At 45.9% G+C, this 15377-nt stretch overlaps 1 protein-coding gene across 2 annotated transcripts; it reads right to left on the reverse strand.

The window, feature by feature from the left end:
• Nucleotides 1-883: 883 nt before the first annotated feature.
• pknox1.1 (pbx/knotted 1 homeobox 1.1) lies at nucleotides 884-15310 on the reverse strand. Of its 2 annotated transcripts, XM_035410979.1 has the most exons (11): nucleotides 15211-15310; nucleotides 12828-12936; nucleotides 7488-7621; nucleotides 6196-6367; nucleotides 5461-5631; nucleotides 4527-4641; nucleotides 3879-3976; nucleotides 2785-2913; nucleotides 2399-2475; nucleotides 1776-1939; nucleotides 884-1248 (listed from the first exon to the last, which is right to left on the reverse strand). In XM_035410979.1, the coding sequence occupies exons 2-11, from the start codon at nucleotides 12876-12878 to the stop codon at nucleotides 1055-1057; spliced, it is 1305 nt and encodes a 434-aa protein (XP_035266870.1). In that variant the 5' UTR covers nucleotides 12879-12936; nucleotides 15211-15310; the 3' UTR covers nucleotides 884-1054. The 2 variants fall into 2 exon arrangements, with proteins under 2 accessions (XP_035266870.1, XP_035266869.1); XM_035410978.1 differs by lacking the exon at nucleotides 15211-15310 and having other exon boundaries at nucleotides 885-1248; nucleotides 12828-15193.
• Between the last annotated feature and the right edge of the window lie 67 nt (nucleotides 15311-15377).

Raw genomic sequence — 15377 nt, forward strand, 5'->3', positions numbered from 1 at the left:
GAGGGGATCAGTGACCTGGTCCACAAAGGTCACCCGGCACATCCAGCCCATTACCACTAAGCGTACAAAATGCACCAAACGGACCGCAGTTTCACTTCCTGTCACGGTTGCCCTTTTCCATGCTGAAATCAGCTTTCCTGTGCTTTTAGGCTACGTTTACAACAAACAAAAAAAAGTAAGGCAATTTTTTTTGCTCACATTAAAACCAATTTTGCTCATGGACATTTTTAACATTTCGATCCATTGCAATTAATTTTTTTTGTGTGTTCGTATAAAAAACCAAAAAAATCCACGTGGCCCTGAGAAAACAGGGCAGCTATCTTAATTATGAATCTATACATAAATATTCCTTACAAAAAAAAAGAAAAAGAAAAAACACCACAAAACAAAGACCCGTCATTTCTCAGGTTTTCATTATAAAAAATAAGGTATCTTCCTGTTAATCTCATGGGCACATTTGAGCCCTCCTCTGTGTGTGAGCGCTGCTATTCAAACACAGGCATGCCAGCAGAAGGACAGACTGCATAAGTAAGAGTTTGCACCCCCAAACAAAAGGGTGAAAAATGTGATCGACGTTTACTTAACTCACCGCCCTTAAAAACTTGCTCAAGGGTGCGCTTAACACTTTCGAAGCTTTACCGTATGATACAAAAAAAGTGCACTCTCCTACAGCTACGCTTGTAAAACGGGCTTTTGAAATGAAACTCCTGACGCACAGCACAGCGCCCTCTTTGTGCACGTGCCAACCACAACGGGGCGCTTCCAGCTGTCCTACGGTTGTGCTCTCTGCATTGTTTGTGTGTGTGAGTGTGTGTGTGTGTGTGTGTGTGTGTGTGTGGGCGTATGCATGTGCACGTGTGTGTGCACGTGTGTATGCGTGTGTGCACGCGCGTGCAAGCGTGTGTGTTTTTTGTGTGTGTCTGCAGTGTACGGATTGTGTGGGTGAGTGAGCCAGCGATTGAGTACGTGTGTGTGTGTGTGTGCGTGAGACTGTGTACACGCATGTGCTTCAGTGCGTACTGTATGTGCCGACCGTGCGTCTCAGGTTCCAGTCCTACTGCAGTGAGTCACTGGTATCCAGGCCCAGCTCGGCCATGTTAGAGGCGGACAGGTCCCCGTCGTCCTCCTCCCCGCTGTCCCCCGACTCGTCCTCGCTGTGCCCTCCTATCATCACCTGCTGCACCGCCAGCGTCGCGCCGTCTGACGACAGCGTCTGCAGTCCGTCCATGCTCACCGTCACCATGGTGCCTGCGAGGAGTGGCCTGCGTTAAACTACCTCTCACTGTCAAAACAGACTGCAAACACAGTGTGAAAATGCCATTTGCCCTCCAAACACAGTGAATTAAACCACTATCGACACGCCACATACAGTGCCATTAAATGACCATTACCCACATTCTGCACATACAGTATGTTAAACCACCACTCACCCTGCACAGAGTAGGTTAAAATAGCATTTACACTTCACATTCAACTGCACTAAACTGCACTTCACCTTGAGAAAAAAGCTTTCTGAACATATATATAATACAATTAAATACATTGTTCAATAACCTGGGTTTCACCCAGAGTGACGCATAGGATCTAAGCCCGTCCCCTACTCATGTGAGGGGAGATGGCCCCAGGTGGGACATGAACCCATAACCTGCCAGTACCCATGGCAACACATCTTCACCAATCCCCGAAGGCTACGTTGCCACGTGTGACCTGTCGCCGTCACCCAAGGAGATTTGACTTCCACTCGCTCACCCCCCCCCCCCTTCCCAGCATCGTACCGTCGGCCATGGTGACCTGTTGCTGGGGCACGCCCGAGGCGATGGAGTCGGGCCAGAAGCGCTGAAGAGGGCGGTTCTGTGGGGTCTTCTTCTTGGTTTTGGGCGTCTCTGCAGAGCTGGCATCCAGCATGGGCTGCAGGATCCGCCTCCGGGCGTTAATGAACCTGCATGGGGGGGAGGGAGGGGGCTCTCAACCTCACCTCACAGCACTCAGCGTGCGTGTGTGTAAGGGTGTATGTATGCGTGTGTGTGTGTGTGTATGTGTGAGCATGTGTACGTGCGTGTGTGCATGCATGCGCATGTGTGTGTGTGAGTGTATGTGTGAGTATGTGTGCGTGCGTGCGTGTGCGTGCGTGTGCGTGCATGAGCACGCGTGTGTGTGTATGTGTGAGTGTGTCTGTGTGAGTATGTGTGCGTGCGTGCATGCGTGTGCGTGTGTGAGTGTGTCTGTGTGAGTATGTGTGTGTGCATGCGTGCGTGTGTGTGTGAGTGTCTGTGCCTGCATGAGTGTGTTTGAGTATATGCGCGTCTGCATGTGTGTGTATATACGTGTGTTTTTGCATCAGTGCGTGTGTATAAGTGACGTGTGTGTGATCACGTGCACATGCTTGCGCGAGACTCACCAGTTGTTGACTTGTAGCAGGGTGAGGTTAGTCTGGGTAGCGAGCTGTTTCTTCTCATCCTCTGTAGGATAGGGGTGCTGTGGGAAACAGAGCATGCTCAGTGAGCTGACAGCGCAGCCGTTAGTCCCCATAAGCCTGTTACCTGTCCCTCCTCCACGCACAAGGTCAGGCTGCAGCACAGGAGCGCAATCCTGTTTGGAGTATCTTGTTTTTGATTTCCATTCCTCTGCCGCATGCCCCTCCCAAACATGCCATGCCCCACCCTCATTTGCTCCTCTTTTCCCTTGCCCCTCCTACCCCCCTTTCTCCTAAAATCTGCTCCACTCCCTCTCCCTGCCCCTCTGCCTGGCCCTGCCCCCTTCCCAGCCCCTGCCCCGCCCCCTCACCCCGATGTGCTGGAACAGCCAGGAGCGCATGACGTTGGTGGCCTGTTTGGGCAGGACTCCGCGCTTGTTCTTGGACGAGCTGTCGTCATGGTTAAAGAAGCTCAGGTCCTGGCTCAGCTGCAGCTGGAGCTGCACAGGAACAGAACAGGTCCACGAGGAACATAAGAGGCCAATCAGAGAGAGAGATACAGAACACGGTGACAGACACAGAGAAAGAGAGGGAGAGAGAAGGGAGAATGTGCATCAGAGAGAGAGAGAGAGAGAGAGAGAGAGAGTAACCAACAACAGCTTGCATCGGATTCAACTTTGGATTTAGCTAGGTAGCTATTCTGTGACCCCCCCCCCCCAGTGACTGCACATTCTCCTGTCTGTTCTGGCCCCCGGTGGTGGAATAAACTTGCAGTCAGGATGGCAGAAATCCTCCCCATCTTACGACACAGACCGAAGACCCACCTCTTCAGACTACACCATGGCAGCCTTTACCCACTTCAACTACCCTCTTTCATTTTAGAATTCTCTTTGGGAATAGTGACGTTTTAGGAATAGCTGAGCAAAGACAAGTTAGCTGTGTAGTGTTACTTACAGTACTTTTGCTTACAATACTAATTGTTGGTTTGTTTGGCTAGCTTCACACTTATTGGGAAACATTCACGAAACGTGTATGATCACATTTGATCGTAAACTGCGTCTAAGAACTTTTCCAAGAACATTTTTCGACATTCATCATTTTTTTCTTATCTGTATTTGTTCATGGCTGTTTCCTTGTGCACATCACATGAACAGGATCGCACATGCACATAAAATTTACAAACAGCCAGCATTCATAATGTCATACGTCTGGGATGTGCACAAAAACAAAGGTCTGCACACGTGTCACAAATCTCACATTGTTTTTTTGTAGGAACATTTTTAAGAATAATTTAATAAAAGTTTTGTAAATGAGGCCCATTGATTCCAAATGAGCCTGCGCCTTCATGGTGATATTTCTGACTAACACCTTCTCCACTTCCGTAGGTCGCTCTGGATACGAATGCCGGCCATGTACAGTAAACGTAATGTAAAGTGGTGTCTGTGTGCATGTGTGAGAGACTCACTTGTGTGTTCTGGATGCGTATCGTCCCGGGAGAGAGTGCCTGCGTCACTACCTGTCCCTGTGGAGTGACAACCGTGACAGGCTGGTACACAGTGCCACCTGGAAAACACAAACACACACACAGCACACACACACACACACAAGCACACGCGCATGCGCACGCGCACACACACACACACGCGCACACACACACACACACACAGACACGCACACACGCACGCACACACGCACACACACACACGCGCACACACACACACGCACACACACACACACACACACACACACACACATACACGCACACACACACGCACACACACACACACGCGCGCACACACGCACACACACACACGCACACGCGCACACACACGCGCACGCGCACACACACACGCGCACACATTCATACACACTGAATTAAACGTATCTGAATGAACACGATGCCTGAACAGTCAAAGACAGTCCATCAGGAGAATAAACAAGGCAGTTTCACCAACACACTTAGTGAAACAGACTAACAGAGCAGCGACAGACCTCGCTGCTCATTCATGAGTAAGGAAACTCTGAAGCATTTTCAGCTGTGGTAATGATCAGCCAGCGTTCTGCACAAACAGCAGGAGGGGGCGCCACCTGCATAGGCTCATAGACGACATACCTGCCACCACCTGGGTTGGGTTAACGGTCGTCAAGGTGACGTTCCCTTGCTGCAGAGCTGAGGCTGGCACCACAATCCCCTGGGGGCTGAACGTCCCTGTGAAAGAGGAAGAAGTCTGGAGAACACACACACACACACACGCACACGCACACACACACACACACACACACACACACAGTGAATACCAGCAGCTGCATGGTTATGTAGATACTGAGCATCCTGGTCTGTACAGGTAAAAAAAAGCCTGAACAGCTGTGACTACAGGTGAGAAGGGATTGAGTGTTGCACAGGTAAATGTGGGTTGCGTAAGGACTGAGAGTATATTTGTGCTTGTACAGGTGAATGTGGGTTGCGTAAGGACTGAGAGTATATTTGTGCTTGTACAGGTGAATGTGGGTTGAGTGTCTGCACAGGCAGTTGTGGGCAGAGTACCTGTGTCTGTACAGGTGAGAAAGGATTGAGTGTGTATCTGTGTTTGTACAGGTGAATGTGGGTTGAGTAGTTGTGACTGTACGGGGGGAAGGAGTTGAGTGTGTATCTGTGTTTGTGAATGTGGGTTGAGTGTCTGTACAGACGGTTGCGAGCTGAGTACCTGTGTCTGCACAGGTGAGAAAGGTTTGGAGTGTACTTGTGTTTGTACAGGTGGTTGTGGGTTGAGTGTTTGTACAGACGGTTGCGGGCTGAGTACCTGTGTCTGCACAGGTGAGAAAGGTTTGGAGTGTACTTGTGTTTGTACAGGTGGTTGTGGGTTGAGTGTTTGTACAGACGGTTGCGAGTTGAGTGTTTGTACAGACGGTTGCGGGCTGAGTACCTGTGTCTGTACAGGTGAGAAAGGTTTGGAGTGTACTTGTGTTTGTACAGGTGGTTGTGGGTTGAGTGTTTGTACAGGTGGTTGTGGGTTGAGTGTTTGTACAGACGGTTGCGGGCTGAGTACCTGTGTCTGCACAGGTGAGTAGGGGCTGCCAGGCTCTCCGCTGAGCAGGGTCTCGCTGTTCATCTTGGTCTTGAGGCAGGCGATGTAGCGGCTGCAGAAGTCCTTGCACAGGTCGCTCACCTTCTCCAGCTCCAGCAGGTGGATGCGCAGCACCTGGATGGCCTTCACCATCTGAGGAAGAACGCAGAAACACACAGAAGCGCAGACGCTATGCAGTCAGCTGCACATTCAGGTACTTAACTTAATGTGCACCACTACTGCAAAGCCATGCAGCTTGTTTAAAGAGATATGTGATGACATACCTACAAATGCTTAGGATATCAATCATAAAAACCTAACTCAACAGGACAATATCACATTACTGCATTGTTTAGCCATTGTTTAGTCTTGGAAGCCAGACAGGCAGATTGCGAGATCTCAAGCCTCGTTAACATGAGATCTATAGGAGCAGCATTTACTGAGGCGATGACAGGCATACCAGGAACATCTTGAACTGCCACCTTCATCTTAGACCTGCCTTCACTCAGTTGATGAGACTAGTTATAGTCTTGTTAACGTCCTGAAAAGTGGGCGGGTTTATTTCTGTGAGGTGTACTGCATTTGCCAGGCTTCCACCAGAGAGGTATTAGCCTGGCACGCAAGGCTAGCCCATCTTTAAATAAAATAAAACCAGCATGTAGTAGTTATATCAGCATTAGCGGCAGCGCTAGCGCACTGAAGCAGCCGGCTCCTCACCAGGTTGTCCACTTCGGGGTCATCGCTGAAGAAGGCCTTGCCCTCTTTTTCCTGGCTGCGGACAAAGTTCTCGATGTCCACGTCGAAGCTGGCAGAGGTGACACAGTCCGAGCCCTGTGTGGACTGTTCACACTTCTCAAAGAGCAGCGCCAGGAGAGGGAACAGGGGGTGCCTGAGAACAAAACGGGCACATGCATACGCACACACACACACACGCACACACAAGGACCCACACACACACACACACACACACACACACACACACACACACACACACACACACACACACACACACACACACACGCACACGCACGCACCCACACACAGTTATTCAGGGCCCAAAAAATGTCATTTTCCTGACTGGCTAAGTCAGTCCCCTGACCTAAATCCAAATGAACATGCGTTTGACTTGCTGACGGCAAGACTGAAAGCAAACACCCCTGAAACAAACAGGAGCTGAAGATGGCTGCAGAACAGGCCTAGCAGAGCATCACCAGAGACGATACCCAGCATCTGGTGATGTTCATGGGTCACAGACTTCAGGCAGTCATCGAACGCAAAGGACGTGCTACCAAGTACTAAATATGATGACTATATTTCAGATAATTTTAATTTGTCCAATGACTTACAGTCCTCTAAAATGGGGGGGGGGGGAGGCTATACATAAAAAAGGCTGTAATTCCTACACGGATCACCTAATATGGATGTAAATACCCTCAAATTAGAGCTTGCAATCGGCACTTCAACCTCATATTCATTGTTTCCTTTAAAATCCAGTGTGCTGGAGTACAGAGCAAAAACAACTAAAACTGTGTCTCTGTCCAAATACATTCAAACCACACAGTATATATAAATGTGTGTGTTAATGTGGTGATTATTTGAATGTTTGCCAATTTGCTGCAGTATATTTTCCGATATTTAATTTCAATTAACTCAAACTCAACAAAATGTTGATAAAGAGGGACAAGGGTGCCCCCACATGGCATTTACCACACTGATACTCAAGCGATCACTAAAAACTCTTCAACCATTGTTAGTGAGATGAGGCAATCATGGGTCAGGTAGAACACTGGTTAACAGCTAAGCAGTCTGGAGAAGCACAGACTGGAGGCTTTGATCAGCAAGAAGTGGGTTACTGCAGCACCCAAAATAATTTGAACAGAAGTGTTAAATGTAGAGAGAGAAAACACATAAAAAGACCAGTGTATTCAAGCCAAAAAAAGAATTCCAGCTGAGCAGGAGGAAGAGAGAGAAACAGCCCACACAGGAAGGACAGGGAGGGAGGAGTGTACCTGTAGATCACCTCCTTGTCGGCATCCATAGGTGTCCGCGAATCAGGAGGAGGAGGGCTGCTGGCGCCCGCTGCAGTCCCTTCCGGAAACCTCAGGTCTGGATTGCTGTCCGTCTGCTGCTCCACGACTTGCATCTGCGGGACAGAGGGAGGGAGGGAGGGAGGAAGGGATGGAAGGAAGGATGTGGGGTGAGTGAGGAGGAGGGCGAAGACGTTTTACGCTGAGTGACGCCCCCCAGCACCCACCTCCTCCTGACTGCCAGTGTGACTGAGAGTCTGCTACCTGCCTCTAGGCTTGGGAGAGCAAACACTGCGCCTCTTTCATCCGCGGCCGGCCAGGAATGAGTGAACGGACGAGGACCTCGGGTTCGACCCACTCGACTCCGATGGCGAGCAGATATAATACCCGCCCCTGGGGGGCGGGCAAGGGTCAGAGGGTTAACAATACCCTCTTCACATGCCTTCCATTCCAAGAGGAAAATTTCACAGGCTTTAAGAAAAAAATTTTTAAATGAATAAAAGAGAAACAACAACTACTTCATGCAGTCGGAGACGCCTTCCAGAACCTACCCCCACCACAGTCAACACATGACTTGCTCCCTGCTCCTGATGGCCTAGCTTGGCTAGGTGTCTGATGCATACCTTGGTGAGGATTTACGTTCTTCCTGGACAGATTATAGTATTGGTAGTATGTCATGGATGTACCAGTTTATGATTGTTTCATAGTGCTAGAAGAACTTCTCACAGGACATCACAGGAAGTGACAGGAAGAGACACTCCTTTTCCTTAAGGAGTGGGAGCAGATTAAAAATTTCACACCACTTTCCTTTGTCAGAAGACAGAATTGTGGCTTTCATGTAAATTACACCATTTACATCCTTTCACACAAGGTTTTGCACCCTGGGTGAGAATGGTGCCAACAGACAGCCAGGATTGTAAAACAAACCCGCAATGCTTTCTTTGTCATTTGGTTTTTAAGCAACAATATGGCATTGGTTACTGAAGGTCAACCCAGTTTCGCAAATGCGGAACTTCTTAAAACAGAATTTTTAATACAAGCTCTTTCATGCAAATTAGCAACTTTTCTTGTCTAATCAATGACTCCCTCCTTCTCTCTCTATTGTGAAGACCTCTATTCCTTTCATTCTCTCTCCTCTCTCAGTGATGGTTGTTTGGACCATGTGACCGAAGCACATGTGATTGTGCAACAATGGCATTGATTGAGAGCAGAAGCGTTAAAAATACTTTTTTGTGAGAACTGGAAAATATCTGGTTAGTCATGGCCCTATCTGCTCATCCTTGATGGCAGAAGGTTAACACTAGAGTCGCCAACTGTCACATAGATCAGCATTGTGATTTTCTTTATTTCAGTGTTTATACTAGGTTTCCATCCAGCCATAACTTTTTGAACAGCAATACAACATAATGCTGATGTTGTTATAATTTGAAAATTACACTTAGAAAACTAGATAGTCTGGTTTTTCTGGTTTTTTCCCCACCTCAAAGACTCCCCATAGATGTCAAAAGCACCGCTGTTGCACATTCGTACCTAATTGTGATTCGTTCTCTCTCCTCCAGGAGCCGCATAATGACCGCATAATAGATGCGTTAGCAAATTGAGACAATGATTGTGATATCGAAACTTAAGTTTCTAATAATCAGAACGTATATACACACATATGTAAATTAAATTAGTCATGTTTAGTACCCTGTCACATATCCTTTGCATGCAATGACTGCTTGAAGTCTGTGACCCATATCACCAGATGCCAAGTATCTTCTCTGGTGATGCTGTGACAGGCCTGTACTGCAGCCATCATCAGCTCCTGCTTGTTTTGGGGGCTGGTTGCCTCCAGTTTTCTCTTCAGCATAAGAAAGACATGTTTCATTGGATTCCGATAGAGTGAATGAATTGGCTGCTCAATAATTTTCCAGTTTTTGGCTTTGAAAAGCTACTTTGCTGCTTTACCAGTATGTCTGGAATCACTGTCTTGCTGTAGGATGAAGTCTGGAGGTATTTTCTTGAACTTGATAAGACGCTTCTGTAGACTTCAGAATTCATTCTGTTGCTATCAGCAGTAACATCGTAAATGAAGACAAGTGAGGCAGTACCTGTGGCAGCTATGCATTCCAAAACCATAACACCCCCACTTCCATGTTTCAAATGTGAGTGGGTGCTTTGGTTTATGAGCAGTTCCTTTTGGCCTTCACATTTTGCACTTGCCATCACTCTGATACAAGTGAATCTTGGTCTCATCTGCCCACAAGACCTTTTTCCAGAACTGTGGACAGTAGTCACAGACACATCCACGCCTACCTCCTGAAGAGAGTTCCTGATCTGTTTGAGTTTGGGTGTGTTTCCTCATTAAGGTGAGAATGCTTCAACCATCCACTGTAGAAGTCTTCCTTAGCCTACCAGGTCCTTTGTGTTTACTGAGCTCACCATTGCTCTCTTCTTAATGATGTCCCAAACAGTTGGCGTTGGTAATCCTACGTTTTGGCCTGTGTATCCGACTGTTTTTTTTACATTATTGTTTTTCTGCCTCATAATGACTTCCTTGACTTTCATTGGCACAACTCTCATTGACAAACATCAATAAGAGACTCCAAAGGCAATCAAAAGTCTTGAATCAAGACTAGATATTGAATGCTCTCTTACGCCTGCACTAAGCAAACACCTGACTAATCAGAAACTGTGAATCAGAAATGGGGGGAAATGTATAACAAGTGCTGTCATTTCTACATGGTAAATGCAAAAAAATACCCTTTAATAAAACACTTTAATAAAAGCTGAGAATGTGCACTTTAACCACATGTGAATTGTTTGACTACAAATAAAAAATGGTGGAGTACAGAACCAAGCTCTCCCTTTGCATCTTCACGCTTCAGACGCTCTGTCTGACCGCAAAGCTTACCTCTTTAGTCAATCCTTTCGTTAAAGATGCCTAGGAAGGGTAAATCAGCACCAAAGAGCTATTATGTGAGCTTAGCTTATGATGCTGCTGCTCTGCGCTTTGTTGAACTGTCTGTTCAAATGGCAAATGGTAAATGGACTTACACAGCGCTTTTATCCAAAGCGCTTTACAATTGATGTCTCTCATTCACGCGCACACTCACACACCAATGGTGAAAGGCTGCCATGCAAGGTACCAATCAGCTCGTTGGGAGCAATTAGGGGTTAGGTGTCTTGCTCAGGGACACTTCGACACGCCCAGGGCGGGGGATTGAACCAACAACCCTCCGACTGCCAGACAACCGCTCTTACCTCCTGAGCTATGTCGCCCCAGGATCACTCTCTCTGGTCAGGATCACACTCATGGTTGTGTATACCCCCTTTCTTCACATCTATTAGATATGCTGACATGACACAGCACACTGGGGCCTTTTCATATTACTCAGGCCTCTACATACGCAGCAATTAATCCCTTAAGTATATTGTGCCAAATCCTCTTCTCCATTTCTTCACTGGAGGCTTCTGCCCTTTACCCCACACTGAGTTTGCAGACCACACCAGCCTCGTCCCTCTCCTGGTTCAAGCCCATGCCAAGATGCAACCTGGAGGGCTTGATGCATCACACATGCCTCTGAACTGCATATTATTAAACATCCATCTGTTGGACTGCCTGTTTTACCTGCTAGTTTAACTACCTCTGACAGTAACCTGCCTAACTTACTTCATTGTTTGCTCTGTTAAATCCCGCAAATTACATCACCTTTTATTCTAGCTTACCTATTACATCAGGCTGGCCAGCAGAGGATGGGCTTCCCCTCTATAGCTGGGTTTTTAGTGGGATATGTTCCCATTGGGGACTTTCTTGTTGCCACAGTTTGAGCGTTTCTTTTTTTTTACACTGGGGATTTTTGTTTGTTTGTTTTTACCACAATTGCTCGCTTTTCGGGGGTTCAGGCCTGTTTTTTGACCGATTTTCTTTTGTATGGCCACTGTAATGCATCTCTGTGGCAGTGCAATGAATTGAACTGAGCATATTTGTAAATAACTGCATTTTCTGTTACAAGCCAGAACAGAACATAGCCTAGCTGTTGATCAACAGCTATTCCCAACAAAACCAGGATGCCTATTCACTCGGGACACTGCAAGCAAACCCGGAAAGTTTGGCATCAAGTTTTGTATAATCATGTACGTAAAGTGAACACTCAGGACAGTGCAACCAGTAACACTGAGTTTACATGCTCAACATAATTACTCTTATTGTGGCTTACTGGTTTACACAAGGTGCACCTGTTTTTTAATTGCCTATTTTTAATGCACTCAGCCTTTGGTGCCGTTTGCCCAAAGAAGGACACATTTTATCCCCTTTGCTTTTCCTGCGAGAACACTTCATGCTCTTACCCTAATTGGTTTTGCATTTCAAAATGACCAAATTCCAAAATCCAACCACACCATTTATTTTCTTCATTATAGAACATTTTTATTCATTACAAGAACTAAATTTCATTACACCCTTACCCTAATCCGGGTTCATATCTCCAAACCCAATCATCTCAGTCTTATAGTGGCAGTTTTTTGGCTTTTGCCTATATGCTCTATACAACTCCAGACAACATCAAATGAAGCCTTATAAAGATTTCATGTAAGATTTACTTTGAAAAGGGAGCCATCTATTTAACCAAAACAGCCACCCATCTAGGTTTGTTTTGGTAAGGCATTTGCCTGTGTATAGACTGCTGCAGAGGGCGGCAGCACAACTTTGGAAACATTTTTTCTGAAGATAGATTGCGTGTTAAAATCTCTCAAACTGCTAAAAGTGTACAATAAATACGAGTAGCATTTCAAGAAGCTGTCTGCCAGTCAACTGTTTATTGTTGATCCATAGCATTTGAAGCTACCTGTGGTTTGTTGGGGGCTGGGCATTGGTCGTTATCGCTTTGTGCGCTAGACGAATGGAGAGCTGATGGCCCATACGTAAGAACAAAAGGATGCAGACACTGTTTAATTTGTCTTTGGAGGAGCATGTCCTGAAAAAAAGCCTGGTGCTACTGCTAATGTTACACACGCACACACGCACACACACACCAGCGTTTTAATGTGAGGTATATTTTCTAATACCCCACTGGACATATTTGAAAGTTACTGATCTTTGTAATCATAGTAATTACTGATATGGTCCGTTTTTCGTTGGCACCAAGACCAACTCAAGCATGTGGCAGCTGATTAGTTTCCAGTGTTGTCATCCATGCTAGAATGTTGTTTTGCCCGCCATCCCTTCATAGCAGTCACTGAAAACTGAAAACTATGGATAGGCCATGAAGGCAAACTGCCTATCGCCCTCTACTGGCTGCAGTGTGAAAATGTTCCCCTTGAAAAACAGACACAACCAACCTGCTCTCCCTCCTGGTACTCCTCAATGGTCACCGACTGAGCTTCCATCATGGTTACTGCAAATTCTGAGGGTGCTGAAGCATTATAGAGTTGGGAGACAGCGGCAATCCTGTAAAGAGACATTTACACACAGACACATGCACACATTCACACACATTCATGTTTACATGCAGGTGGACGCACACAGACAAATGTGCAAGTCTGAATAAATACTGCTCTCCACTGAAGTGTTTACAAGTACAGGATTATTTATTGCCGTTTTGAATGTAACACAGGATGGACTACGAGTGGGAGGGGGAAGGAGGTTGTGGCCACGTAACTGTGTAAGAACTTAGGAAACTCATAGCTAGAGTGTGCATCACTGCACTAATGTTCTAAATCAGTCTCTTGAAAAATTTGCCATCTGAAGACCTGGCTAGAATGACCAGCCTGCTGTTCAGGACCCCCCCAGCCTCCCCCTCTCTTTCTCGCTTGCCATTCTTATCCAAAACCTACTGCAGGCTACAATGACTATGTGATGCACAAGCATCTCGAAACATGCAAATTGTGATGCCACTATATAATGGATCTACATTCCTTCATCCATTTATTAACATATAAATATGCAGTAATTACAACGATCACAATATTACTAAGAACGTTGAAACTTGATCAGAAAGTCTACAAAAATGTCATGTATACGTGAGCTGCAAAAGGGGAAGTTTTCATTTTACTAGGACACTTTCAGATTCCTAAATTTGCATTCCCTTTGTAAAGTGCATTCAAGGACAATATTAGAAGTAATGAAATGTTAAAACCACTCCATCCAGTAATAACATATGTTTATCAGCGATTGATTTATTTAATATAATGACAGGCTCTCAAATACACAACTTCACAATGAAAGAGTCATATTTATTACGATATCACAGTGGAGGAGGCAGAACGGCAAGCACACGTGAAAGCATCCGGCTCTGCAAGTTAGAGCCTAGGCGTAGTAAATATACTTTTTACACTTTTGAAAGGAAATCGGCCATTCAAGTGTAGTGTGTAACGTAACAAGCTAACTCCAGCTAGTTCTGTGATCAAATCGAAATGGATCCGTAACTTCACAATTACATTAGCTAGGTAAAACCATGGGTAGTTAGGCATTTTGGGCGGCTAGGGTAACTTAACGTTGCGTTGAAGCCAGTCCCAGTTAACGTAGACTCACCGATTTTATCAGAATGATTCATTCAGTCTAGTTGGCTACATATACTAAACTATAACTAATATCCGAACCCATATCATGTACCTAAAATTAGCCTCCTATTTCAGCCAACTAGCTTCTAACGTTAGCCAACTTAAAACTGCTGCGAAGTGGGCAGCTTTACAAAAATTTGGGTGGTCGAAGGAGGTTGTTAGCAAGCAACACATATAACAAATGTGCACCGTTCACTACCTAACTTATATTTTTGTAAATACACTAGTTGTTTCTGACCCATTTCTTCATGCCTTGTTGTGGAAACACGCCCATGAAACCTTCAGAATCGCTAGTTCGCCAACGCTAGTCAACTAATTTACCCAACATTGATACCTATGGAGCGAAGCAAATACCGCGAACTGCATCTGGACACCCGTTCAGAATGGGAAATTTCAGCTAACGCATTGTTTTTATTTAAGCACGCTAGTTTTCTAAATGTTACTACGCAAACACGACACCCAACATTATTTTTCGATCAGCAGATTGCTTGGATCTCATCTAAGTTAACGGTCATAAGCAAATGGTTAGCTGGCCACTTAATTCGTTGCGCTGGGACCAAAATAAAATGCAAAGTAGCAAACTGCAAATATCCGCCATGTTTCTCTTCCGTCGCGCACTAACGTTACCACCAAATATACAATAAGCACAAAGTTGGCTAAGCTACACCATGACAGGCTAGAAGTCTACATCTTGCTAGTGAAAACAACACTAGCCTGCCAGTCAACTTTAAAATACAAAGCTGTAAAACCATGGTTTCCAGTTAGCTGGTCCGCTAAATGTATATATTTTTTTATTTTGAAAAATCACACTGTCCCTTTAATAGTAATAAAAAACCAGCCCACTCGAGTCTATCAATCAAGCTAAGGACAGCTGCCTATCCCTCCCCTCGCGCCTCAGCCGGAGAAGATAAAAAAAGAATCAGGGCCTTGCTTCTATTTCTCGTCCTTGATTTTCCAGAAATTTCCTTTAGCAAAAGCGCCGACATATTTTCCCTCCCCTCAGTACAAGGTTTCCAATCTTTAGTCGGCCTACAGATCCCGCAGTTTCCACCCCCCAAGTTACCCTACGCCGCTCCCTCGTTTGGCCGAGGGCATTTTTAGTGCAGCTCATATTGTTTGATTGATAGGGAACGGAAAAAGAAGATTTTGAGTGACAGCTTACCTGAGTGCCAATCTTCGTCACACTGACAAGCGGCTGCAGCAATCGGGACCCGCAGATGTCATGTTGCGTCATCGCGTATCGACACGCAGGGTTGCGATTGTGTAAATATTCATGAAAAGGGCGGAGATAATGACGTAAAAATGCTTTGTTCTCGCCCCCGGAGACTG

The sequence above is a fragment of the Anguilla anguilla genome, chromosome 3, assembly GCF_013347855.1.
Source record: "Anguilla anguilla isolate fAngAng1 chromosome 3, fAngAng1.pri, whole genome shotgun sequence".
NCBI classification, from domain to species: Eukaryota; Metazoa; Chordata; class Actinopteri; order Anguilliformes; family Anguillidae; genus Anguilla; species Anguilla anguilla.